The sequence below is a fragment of the Pezoporus occidentalis genome, unplaced genomic scaffold, assembly GCF_034315485.1.
Source record: "Pezoporus occidentalis ecotype Australia unplaced genomic scaffold, CSIRO_AGI_Poc_V1 ctg43, whole genome shotgun sequence".
In the NCBI taxonomy this organism is placed as follows: domain Eukaryota; kingdom Metazoa; phylum Chordata; class Aves; order Psittaciformes; family Psittacidae; genus Pezoporus; species Pezoporus occidentalis.
This window is the reverse complement of record NW_026915758.1, coordinates 526,216-538,690: the sequence shown is the minus strand read 5'-3', so window position 1 is coordinate 538,690 and position 12,475 is coordinate 526,216. Positions and strand designations below refer to the sequence as shown.

Here is a 12,475-nt window from a genome sequence, read left to right as displayed (position 1 = left end):
GATCTGAGGCCAGCTATACCTCAACTGAGAAAGAGATACTGGCAGGTTATGGAGGGGTTTGAGCTGCTTCGGAAGTGATTGGCACTGAAGGATTGGCACAGCTCTCCTGGCACCCTGGTTGCCCGTGCTGGGAAAGTACAATGGCCTGTTAAAAACTGCACTGAGAGCAGTGGATGGTGGGACTTTCAAACATAGGGATACACATTTAGCAAAAGCCACCTGGTTGGTCAGCATGAGGGTATCTGCCACCAGGACTGGCCCAGCCCAGTTAGAACTTTTACATACTATAGAGAGGGATAAAGTACATGTGGTGCACATAACAAGACAGTCTGGGTTATTCCCACTTCAGGCAAAGGCAAACCCCTTTATGGACCTGGGTGTACTTGGTGGGTAATGCAGAAGGATGGGGAATTCTGGCATGTATCTCGAGGGGATTTGATCTGGTGAAAATGAACTAAACTGTATGATGCTGATTGCTATATAATAATCACTTCTGTGGTGGCTGTGTGCCATATCAAGGCTACTGCAGTAAAAATCGCCTAGATTAATGAATGATTTGATGAAACTGGACAAGTGCAGTGGTGGTGGAATCAGAACTGGTTTCAGCATGCAGCAGTCCAACACCACACAGCATCTGTCCTGTCCTGAAGGGCTGTTGTGACAGATGGAGCCCAAAGTCATGCGCTAAATGAACTCAGCAGATATTTTAGAGGGATGGTCCAAAGACTAAGGGAATGATGTTCGTGTGTCTATATCGAAAGATAAGATGCATTGAAGTGTGGGATCTGGCGTGACTTAAATGGGATGGAATAAGGGGTGGATACTATCCTGGCTTTGGCTGGGATAGAGTTAATTTTCTTCCTAGTAGCTGGTGCAGTGCTGTGTTTTGGATTTAGTCTGAGAGCAATGTTGATAACACATGGATGGTTTAGTTGTTGCTCAGTAGTGTTTACCCTAATTCAAGGACTTTTCAGTTTCCCATGCTCTGCCAGTGAGGAGAAGAAGCCAGGAGGCAGCACAGCAAGAACACCTTACCCAAACTAGCCAAAGGGGTATTCCATACCACAGTATGTCATGCCCATGCACAGTATGTAAACTGAGGGAGTTACCCGGAAGAGGCTGATCACTGCTCAGGTCGGGCTGGGCATCAGTCAGTGGTGAGCAATTGTATTGTGCATCACTTGTTGTTTGTGGTGTTTTATTACTTTATTTCTTTTTGTTATTTCAATTATATTCTTATTATTATTTGTTTTTTTAAATTCAATTATTAAACTGTTCTTATTTCAACCCATGGGTTTTACCTTCTTCCAGCTCTACTCCCCATCCCCTGGGGAGGTAAGGGGAAGCCATAGTGAGAAAGTGGTACTCAGTTGCCAACTAGGTTAAACCATGACAGTATGCTTTAAGCAGTTTGTCCTGGAGATGGGATGTAATTTAATGTATAATGGTGTTTTCTTTCTTGCAGTGCATGACCCCTCCACACAGCCCTGACTTTGTTGAGATATCGGCTGCTACACTCCTCTCCTCGCAAGTCACTTACTCCAAACCAAGGACTGTCATGGCAAATACAGCTGCCTGCTCAGTAACATCAGTGACTGGTGCCTCTCCCATAACCAAGCCATCTGTTACCAACATGTCTCCATGCAGCCAGAAGCCAGTGATACCTGAATCCTTTGCCCCTCAGCCCTGCAGGGCCATGGCAACAAGTGTCATACGTCACACAGGAGATAGCTCTGCTTACCATCACATTCCTGCTGTGCAAGAAAAAACAAAGGTAACTTCAGGCTACAGTACTTCCAGAGACTGGTGTGGAGTGGATGACCAAAAACATTCCAGACTGCCACAGGACCCGTGTGCTGCCGATAATTTAGTTAACAAAACCTCTCCGGTACATCAGCCTTATGCACAGGACTCCAGTGATATTGTGACCAATAAAGGACAACTACCAGTCCGGCCTCTTTCGCCACAGACCCACTTGCCACAGAATTGTGAGAATGACTTGCAAAAAAGAGTTACCCCAGTGACATCTGCCCCTGTTTCAAGCCCCCAAGTTCTCTGTCAAATGATCCCTTTAAATGGACAAAGCAGTATGATCAATGCCTATGTCAAACCTTCAACTCCAACAGTCTCAACTCCCATGAAACCTATTTTACCGCAGACAGCCCCTCTCTCTCAGCCTGTACTCATGGGACCTTCTGTGCCTCAGGGGACCGTCATGTTGGTTCTCCCGCAGACTGCTGTCACACCGACACCGCAGTGCCCACAAACAGTAATGACTGTTGGGAACACCAAGTTACTGCCCCTTGCACCTGCTCCCGTATTCATTGCTTCTGGTCAAAGCTGCACTCCCCAGGTGGACTTTTCTAGGCGGAGGAATTATGTTTGCAACTTCCCTGGGTGCAAGAAAACCTATTTCAAAAGTTCCCACCTCAAAGCCCACCTTCGCACCCACACTGGTGCGTACAGCAGGGCGAGGCCTTTGTCACTCTGGCACTGGCTTGCATTGGGGTGCTGAAATGCATGGGGTTTTAGGGGATGGGTGGGAAAGGGGTGAGGCAGGTGATGGTGAAACTTCTCTCATCCCAGAGAAGGGAGGAATGTTCATTCTTCATGGGCAAGCAAAACAAGACAGACTTTGTTCTGAGACCTCAGCTGACCCCATACTTCTAGTTGAATTTCACATGCTTCAGTTGGAGCAAAGCTTTGCCATCTGCGTGTGTGTTTAGAGTGGAATCCTGTCATCTGGACTAGATGGAAATCAATTGTGCAGTCCTTTTTTTGGGGGGTGGGGGGGGGGGGGGGGGGGGTGGGCATGGAGAGGTCTGCTGTAAGCAAACCATAGTACGGATGCTTGGTCTTAATTCTTGCATGAGGCGAATAAGAGAAATTTGGAAACTACTCATTTTTCCAGAGCTTTGTTTAGGCTAAATGGGAAAACACTGAGATTTTGGGCTGCTGTGTTAGGAAGTAGAGCTGGTACAGGAATGTAGCAGTTTATTCAGTTACAGAAAGGGAATTTTAAAGATAAATGAAAATTAGTTGTAATTAATACGAGCTGATTTGCTCCATGAAATCTGATCAGTGTGGAGACAGTATACATGTGGTTTACTTATCATTTTTCTGGGTTCAAGATCCTGTTAAAACTAACTTTGAGTTCTCGGGGACTATTTTTGATGTTGAGGGATAGGCATAGTTAAGAAATTGGTACAGAATAGCTCATTCAAAAGTCTGTTTAATTTTGGTTTTCCTTGTTGTTTCCCCCCCCCTTACCCTCCCTTGCCCCACAGACACTGTGGTTTATAGGGTGTCAGCTTCTGTGGCAGGATTTGCATTAGGTTGGCAGCTTGTCTTTACAGTTCCTTTGGGGAAAGTGCTTAAGCCTTATATGAAGCTGATAATCCTTGTAAACCAGAGCTCAGAGGTGGAATGATGTTTCTGCTTCTAGCTTGAAAGTAAGTGCTGCAGGCTGCTGAATTAACCTGGCACTACAGGGTAAACATAGACTAGCAAAAGTGTCTCATGTACTGCTGATGATCCATGGGAAAGGTGTGTGTATCCTTGTATTGTTATTAAGACTAGGACATTGGTGGGAAGCGAAGCATTCTGAGCCCTTGCTAGCTAGTCCATATTACGGAAACAGGAGGCAGAGTAGTTCATCTTTCTTTTCCTTGAGCACTGAGAAGCTAGGTGATACCAAATACAAAAAACACAGAACTTACTCTCAATATCTGAAATAAGAGCAGCACTTCTGTGGGGTTTCCTTTCTGCTGGACACTTGTGTCCTGCTCCAAAGTGTTATCATAAATATGCGTCATGTGGTAGATGCTTATCTTGAGCCTTATGTGAGGGTTGTAGTCAGTAGATTGTGTTGTTTAGGGTAGGTCAGTTGCCCAGGATGAGCAGAAGCTGATGTGAACAGCCTTTCTGCTTGCTGTCATTCCTGGGTGTGCAGAATTCCCCTAGCTGTCTGTTGGGAATTGCAGGACAGGCTTTTCCTCAGTAGTACTTGCTGGGGTAGTATTTGTGTGTAGGACTGGATCACTGGAGCAGCAGGACTCAGGAGGCTTGACTCCAGGCTTCCCATTTGCCTTCAGTTTTTGCTGGTGACATGCACCAGCTGTACAGCTGTAGTCACATAGGAATTGGGTAGAGAGTTGCTTCTATTTCAGTCATTGGGTAAGGTACCTTTATGAAGAATCCTCTTCTTTAAACTGGGATAACTGAAAAGAAGAAACAAAAAAAGGCTTGATTAAAGAACATTTAAAGTGACATGAGGGAGTACATAGAAGTGATACCTACAATTTTTGTCCAAAACACAACTTGAGCTTAAGCTAATATTGACTACACACATGAACAGCTCTGTGGAATTCATTGGGTTTTGCAAGGCAGGATTTAAGTTAGTTCTTTGATAAAACTGTAACACAGCTTTTCAAAAGTAAATTATGTTTCTTTTATGCCCTGCAGGAGAAAAGCCTTTCAACTGCAGCTGGGAAGGCTGTGACAAGAAGTTTGCTCGCTCAGATGAACTGTCACGCCACCGCAGAACTCACACAGGAGAGAAGAAGTTTGCTTGTCCCGTGTGTGAGCGTCGCTTCATGCGCAGTGATCACTTGACAAAGCATACCCGCCGCCATGTGACCACAAAGAAGATCCCCAGCTGGCAGACAGAGGTTGGCAAACTCAGCAGGATTGCCACAGCAGAGAAACCAAAAAGCAGCAGTGCTCTGAGTATGCTTGTCCCCATGCCATCATCTGTCTGTCAGGGCTAGTGTGAAGGGAGCACCTTCTCCACAAATTGCCTGAAGATCAGGAAGAGCTCTGGTGGATAGAGCAGAACTGACAATAGCTTTTTTCTGCTGTGTTTGTGCATACTTTAGTTTCCTTCAGTTTAGGTCCTCTGTTAATAATGCTCTGTGAGAAATCTATCATATATTTTGTCCTTCCTTCCCTATTTTTTTGTTGTTTGTTGGGGTTTTTTTTTCCAGTACTTGGGCAAATGCAATCACCAGCACTTCAGGAAAGCAGAACTCTTTGGAAATGATTTTGGCAATAGGTTAAAGAAGTCACTTGTAATGCTTGCTGTTAATATTTTGATGGACAGTAAAACAGGGTGATTTTTAATTTTTATACTAGTATTTTCTATACCAAATATATTTTGTATTTATTCATTTTTGGTCTTGATATACAGGCAGATTTCTTGACCTGCATTAGTAGGGGTGTGCAGGATGAGACCCAGAGTTTTGGAAACTCTTTTTTTTTTCAGTAAATCAAAAGAATTGCATTCAGAACATTTTGTAAACAGAATATTTGATAACTCACAGTGATTGGGATTTTCACACTTGCAGATCCTTATCCTGTGATGGGCTGGTGCTGTTACACCCTCCTGTCACAGGTGATATTGGAGGTTTGAGATTGAAGTGGGACATCATTTTAAAACAAGACAAACCAGAATGACTTCCAGAGGACAAGTGGTGAAATCCTCAACATTTTATAAATTCCTACCCTTTGCAAGTGGATGCTGTTGTGATGTTTGGTAGAAGCTTGACATACTGGGCATTCCTGAGTCCACACTCCAGCGGAGCGAAGTTTGGAGGAGCTGTGCTGCTCTGATGGAGCTAGAAGCACAAACACTGTTTAGAAACTTTGACACTAAGAATTATGCTTTACTTTCAGTCCTACTAAACCAGCATGTCAAAGTCTACTGGAAGGTGCGAAAATGGCAAGATAACATGGGGATAATTGGCTGGGTCTCTGTTTATATATTTTTTTTTTTTGCATACAAGAGAAATAGAAAATTAAGAATTTTTATGTATTGTGGATGCTTGTGCACCTTATAGGAAATTGTTCAAGGCTTTCAAGTACTTGCATCAAAGCACCAGAGAAAGTACTAACCGTGTCTTAAGAAACAGCCACCATGTCAACTTGACACTTTGCATGTGGCCTTCTACTTCTCCACAGTACTTTGTATGAAGTCACCCTTTTCTATTAAATGAGGTATTTTCCCTGTTGAATGCATTTTCTTTACACCCAGTGTAAATATGGCTAAGACGTGGAATTGCTGGCTGCAGGAATGCTGTGTTTTAGTGGCATGGTATGAGTAATAAAGCAAAATCCTATAGCACAACTGGACTGCTGGGTTTCCATGGTGTGGAAGAACGTGCAAGTGTAGTGTTGTAGCAGAGCTGATGGTAGAGCTCTTGTGCTCTGAAGCACCAGGTGCTGTTTTACTGGGAGACAGCTCACCCACTGAATGAAGTATTTCTGTAGTGCCTTCTGGACTCTTCTCCCTCCAGCCACTCCTGCACTGAAGCTTAGTTGAGTGCTGAGGACTTTTTTCCTGGTTGTGTAAAATGTGGATGACTAGGAGTGTGCTATCTCTTGCTTTGTTGTTCTGAAATACCACTCTTATTTCCCAGTGTGAGCAAAGCACAGTTCTCATCTGTGTAAGTGCAGACTCCCTGATCTCAGCTAGCACTCCCCTGAAATGGGTGGAGACCTGTTTCAGTTGAAAGCAGAATATGTCATTATTTTTTGTGGTTATATCTGTAGTTTATAGGATCATAGGCTGGTTTGGGTTGGAAGCAACATTAAAGCTCATACAGTTCCAACCCTCTGCCACTGCACCAGGTTGCTCCAAGCCCCATCAAACCTGGCCTTGAACACTGCCAGGGATGGGGCAGCCACAACTTCTCTGGGCAACCTGTGCCAGTGCCTCACCACCCTCATAGTGAAGAATGATAATTTAACACTAGTGTTTACACTGCACCATATTGGAGTATTGTGCTAAACATGCTGAAAGATTTTGTCTGACCTTTAAAATGCCCACACCCGTTCACTCGACATGTGCTGTACTCCCACTCACCGCAGCATTGCGTGCTGGTGAGTGTGAGCACACTGTGGCTGAAACTTCTCTGCTGGTAACCTGGGTGCTTGTGTAGTGTTGCTGCTCTCTGTCAATTCCCAGTTTTCCAAATTCATGTGGTGAAGAAAGAGACATTGCTGCTCTTTTTCCTTCAGAAGACCCTTAGAACAAGAAGTTTGACTTTTGGATGCCATTATTTTAGCATGCTCATAACCAAGGGAAGAGTGTCCTGTCTCAATCCAGTGGCCAACGTACTTAATTTCATTTTACAGACTAACCACTTAAGGTGTTCCCCTGAGCAAAACAGTTTGGAAGCTTGTGTCATAATTCAGTAATGTTAGCTTGTAGCATCCAGATGATGGGCTGGAGAATATGGAATATAAACCAGTGTGTCATGGATGTGTGTCATGATGTAGAAGAGCAACGGTTCCCTCTTTGTTAGTCTTTTGCATGCTCCTGTAATGTGTTTGTGCCTGGGACATCTCATGGATGTGCATGAATAGCTGAGCTGTGGTGTGGCTGTGTCTGTGCTGCTTGCCCTTCTTGTTCCTTCCTGCTACATAAGGGTTGTTTATGGATAAAGCATGGCTGGGATAGCTGCTCTTTTGCACTTTACTGCCTGAACTCTATTGTTCAGACTTATTTTAAAGAAATGGAATTATGGTTTTGTACTTATTTTTCACTTTTATTAAATAAAAAGTATGTAATGAGACTGGGTTTAAATCATCAAAAAATTGCAGATTTTTAGGTTTCATACACATTCATTCCAGAACTATGTAAATCCTTCTGGATTAGGTTATATATCTAAACCAGTGGAAGACTTTGGGGCTTGCCAGTTCACTTACCTGTAAATGCAGGACGTTTTGGATTTTGTTGTAAATTGATCAGTGCTTATCCGTTTATAATTTTATACAGTGCTTCTTGTGTATTTGGTGGATATATCTGCACCACTGCCAGGGCTGGGGGCTTTTGCATGCTGTCTGAGAACAAGACTCTTGGGGTCTGTAGCTCTGTTCTAGTACGGCCTCCAGAAGCTATCAGCAAAAGGTGCTGCTCTGTTGGTGTTGCAGGCTGTGCATGGCGTGACGCTGGAAATGAAGAAGAGATGAGAATTTGATTCAAGAGATGGCTGCATCAGCCCTGGTTCTTCTCTGGTGGGGAAGAGGCTCTGGCAGGCTGGGTATCACCTCCAGGTCTTGTCTGGCAAAGAGGTGTCCAGCTGTGGTGGCAGCAGCAGCTACTACTTTACATTTTTTAGGCATCTCTGCTGTTTTTTTCCCTCAGACCAGTTCCCAGGCTTCAGCAATGTTTATTTCCGGCGAGGTCATGTTTTAATGGAAGAGAAGGGAAGGAGACGGTGTAATGAATGACACCAGCTTTCTGTCACAGCCTTTCACTGCAAGGTGATGGTCTCTGTAGTCAGAGCCCTCAGAGTGCAAACTGGGAGCGGTGGCTCAAGGCTTTGTCCGCAGAAGACATCATTCTTCAAGGGTGTGGAAGATGAAAAGAGAAAATCCCATGGATGGTCCTGCTTGCCCCTCAGGAGAAAGGATGTCTTTCCTGTGGGATTGATACTCTGCAGAGTAGCACAAACTCTTCAGCCCATGGGCTCTGTGGGTTTCCATAATGCTTTTGTGTCCCAGGGGAAGTTGTCCTACTTGTCTGTTCTGACTGTTTTCCCAGGAAGATTTTTCTGAGCCCCAAGTCATATCCTGAACAATATCTGTATTTTTTTTTGCCAAATTTTATATTATCTGCCTTGCTTTGCTTATGCAAGACATGACAATGGATTTCACAGTTCTGTGCTCATCTTTCTGCTTTTCCTTAGAACCATACTGTGGTCTGAGCTGTTACACACAGCTGCACTCAGGACACATCCTGATGAGGCTGGAGACTGGAACAGCTTCATCCTGTGAGAGAAAACAGTTCACATGCAAGGAAGCCTTCCTATGTGCTGACACAAGTATTGTGTGGGCGAAAGTCCTGTCTTGAAGGACTGTCCATGAAAACTAATAATTTTCTATGGAAAAATGGATGTGTACTCAAATGTGTCCATTGCGTTTAGTGCTATGGTTTGCAGTTAGGCCAGCATTGCTTTGCTGTGTGTGGTTAGGCAGCCAAACCTTCAGCTAGGTGGCAGCTTGCCTTGTTTTGCTCACAAACTGATGAGCACTGATCCACTTGCAGTTTGGATACTGGAAGCATGAAACCATCCTGAGACTTTAGCGCTCGCTGGGCAGAGGTGACCCATGCTGCTGGGTGGCTGCACAACCTGTGTACTCCTATGGCTTAGGCTGCAGCTCTGGCTAACTCCCCATTTCCAGGTGTGAAAGCTGTGCTCAGTATCCTGTGAATGATGAAGGCAGCACTTCCTCCGTCATCTCTTGTGAGCTGAATCCTGCCCTAGGGTTGCATCTGACTTGAGTTCATCTTCAATCCTCTAACCAGTTTTGAAGTTTTAATCTGTGAGCCCATCCGCCTGTTTACCTTCCATTCATGTCTGACAAGGCAGCTTGAGACGGGCATTTTATGGCCATGAGAAGGCAGACTTCTTCCATGCATGCAGGAAGAGTAAATCATGACTCAAAACCTGGCATCCTACAGGCTAAGGAAAAAAGCAAGACGGTTCAGGAGGAAGCTGCAAAGCCTCAGCCACGTCTGCTCCCAGTCCATGCAGTCTGTGGAATTGCCTTCCCTGCAGCAAGTATGTTGGCACTGAGGCATTTTCTTTCCAGATTGTTTTCATCATGTAAAATGCAACCTTCCTTGTTTTCTGCTTCAGTTCTTCAGTGCAGGAGCAACAGTGGCTTTTACATCCTAATGTGTGCAAAAGGTCATGGGCACATCTTACACATGCAAAAAACCTAAGGAAGCTGTAGTATATCCTTTCCTGGGAGAGTTTCCTAGATAGAAAGAATACCTTAGGTTTAATTTTCTCACTTGTAGTGTGTCTTGAGTTCAGAGTGATTTCTGTTATCATTGTCCAGAGGAACCCACTTCACCCTGTGCAAATAATTGCCATGTTCTGTGTTCAGAGTGGGGCAAAAAAAAAGCTTGTAGTGGCTGTGGTCTGTGCCAGGCAGCTGGTGTTCCACCTCCCCTGCCAAGTGCAGTGGGAGCTCCCCCACACTGCTCGTGTGGCACAGCTCCAGGACTGCACCTCATCCAGGGTGCTGGCTCCATTTCAGCTTCTGTGTGTATGAGTAGTCTGGCTGAAAGCTTGCTGGGGTTTGATCCTGCAGGAAGAGCATCCCTGGGATGGTGGGGGTGCCACCCTCCTTTCCACTCTGTTGTGAAGACAAGTTCTTTGTTCTCCTCTATCCTCCTAATATCGTGGAGGCAAGCAGATGACAGCAGTGCTGGACATGATGCATCAGGGAACTGGTTGCTCAGCACTTGGAGGTTTGGGCAATGGGATGCTGGTAGATACACGCTTAATGGGGGCATCTTCACTTCCACTGGGCAAAAGGACTGGCGTTCAGGGTCCCAGAAACAGAGATGGGCTACAAAGACCACCTGTCCTGAGCGCCTGTGGTTATCTGACCGGCTGCTCTTCATCTTACTCTCCAGTCATCTCACCCAAGCACAGGTCGAGTCACAGCTTTGTTTTCTCCACTTCAGTCTACCTACAGCTCCAGGTAAAAGACAACTCACTCCCTAAAACAGCTCTATCACTGATCTGTTTCCTTAGCTGCTCTTTGGGAAAGAGTTCTGCCCATTTATCGGGCTACTGAAAAGGCAGAGCTCTGCAAAAAGCAGCAGTGCTGTCAGAAAGGCATCTACAAACAAATGGAAAAAAAGGATTCAAAGCACTTGTTAGCACCTGAAACCCCAGAACTGAGTGGAATCAAGAGTCTGAGTAAGTGTGTAAACTGGTTCTGTAGCTCAGGTTCATTGGTTTTGTTTTAAGGTCGCCTAATTTAAGAGATTTCTTCAGTGCTTTCACCACCAGAACATTTCAGCTGGCATCTTGTTGCATGGCCAGGTAAGAAACCTCTTGAGCTAGTTGGAAGTCACTAAGCGCAAGTGGCAGTGTCTCTTATGCACAAAAGAGTCATTTCTCATGATTAGCTGAAAAAATTACTCTCTTCAGTCTTCTCAGCAACTGCAGTTTTGTCTCACTTAAAAAATAACAGTGTGTAGCATTTGTCTTTGTTAGATGAATAATGTAGTGATCTGCTTACTATGCATTGCCTTTTGCTGCTTTATTAATGGGGATTAATAGCACTAGCTCAAAACCCGTGGTCAGCTACCCCGTCTTACGATGCATGTACTGGACAGGAGAGTAAAAACATACAGTTTCTAAAACGATGAATGGGAAACTCCAGAACCTTACTTAATTCCAGCAAAACTTTTAGAAGCAGGAAGTACTGGCAAGCCAAGTAAGTCTTTTGTCTTGCAAGTGGCTGTGAACTGATGATGGTTATAGAGGAATACAATTAAAAGAAAACAAACTTTCCCATAATTCGCTGCTTGAGACGTGGCAAAGTGATCTCCATAGTGCAAATGTCCTTCAGTTCATGAAGTTCCTGTTGAAATGAGTTGTGGGCTCAAGTACTGCTTTGATATGATTATTTACCTGTAAATGCTCATCTTACTTCCCCTGAGCAAAGGATGGATCAGAAGTAGGGTTACACTGACATCAGGGAGTTAAATGGCGTGATGGTGCCTTCCTAGGCGTCATTTCATGTCACAGAGAAAGCCTGAAAGGTCATGGCACAGTTTGAGGTCCCTCCTTCCATCCCAAAACTTCCTTCTCCCACCTTTTCCCTGGTGCAGTGACTGTTCCAGCTGCATCGCTCCCTTGTGGACCTTCCTATGCTCCTGCAGCTCTTCCTGTTTTCTTGGTGATACTGAAGAAGTTACCTGTGAAACCCACTGCACCTTTATTCCAGGTGCAGAAATGTACTCATCCCTTGGCTATTTGATAAGCTAATTTTGTGAAGAAGCTTAGTGGTTTGCTGTGTTCCCTCCAGAAAGATTTCTTGCAACCTAATGATAATATGTTCAGTTTAGATAGATATTTTCCTTTTTCTTTTACTCGTCACTGCCAAAAGCTAATGTGCTACCATTCAAAACTGGATTTTCTTCAGGAGGGTTGGAGAAACCTTGCTCCAGAGGACCCACCCGACTTACCCAAGCTATTCAAGGACATTTGCTCTCTACTCTGGCTACCTGAAAATCATAGAATGGTTTGGGTTGGAAGGGACCTTAAGGATTATCTGGTTCTAATCCCCCTGCCATGGGCAGTGACACCTTCCACTAGACTAGGTTGCTCCAAGCCCCATCCAACCTGGCCTTGAACACTGCCAGGGATGGGGCAGCCACAGCTTCTCTGGGCAACCTGTGCCAGTGTCTCACTACCTGCACAGCAAAGAACTTTTCCTTATGTCCAACCTAAGCCTATCAATCATCTTTCAGTTTAAAACCATTACCCCTTGTCCTACCTTGACTGGCATGCTGGGAGCTCTTGTCTCCAAGCCTGCATAGTTTTGCGGGAGGTTGGCTCCCTGTCTGCTGCCCACCTTCACTGGCTGCCTGGCAGTTCCTGACCTCTCAGGCAGAGTGCAGTGGCCAGACACACTGAAGGCTGCTGCAGGAAAGACACCAGGG

At 44.9% G+C, this 12,475-nt stretch overlaps 1 protein-coding gene and 1 long non-coding RNA gene across 4 annotated transcripts in view; one reads left to right on the top strand and one right to left on the bottom strand.

Moving 5' to 3' along the window:
* KLF11 (KLF transcription factor 11) overlaps nucleotides 1-6,011 on the top strand; it is a 200,693-nt gene extending 194,682 nt beyond the window's left edge. For all 3 annotated transcript variants that reach the window (XM_062634525.1, XM_062634526.1, XM_062634527.1), the window contains 2 exons: nucleotides 1,466-2,456; nucleotides 4,465-6,011. In XM_062634525.1, the coding sequence (XP_062490509.1) occupies nucleotides 1,466-2,456; nucleotides 4,465-4,769 (1,296 nt within the window). In that variant the 3' untranslated portion in view covers nucleotides 4,770-6,011. The remainder of the gene's footprint in view (nucleotides 1-1,465; nucleotides 2,457-4,464) is intronic.
* LOC134171912 (uncharacterized) lies at nucleotides 3,263-12,218 on the bottom strand. Its single transcript, XR_009967770.1, has 2 exons — nucleotides 7,708-12,218; nucleotides 3,263-4,220 (listed from the first exon to the last, which is right to left on the bottom strand). It is a non-coding gene; the product is annotated as an uncharacterized LOC134171912 (long non-coding RNA).
* Between the last annotated feature and the right edge of the window lie 257 nt (nucleotides 12,219-12,475).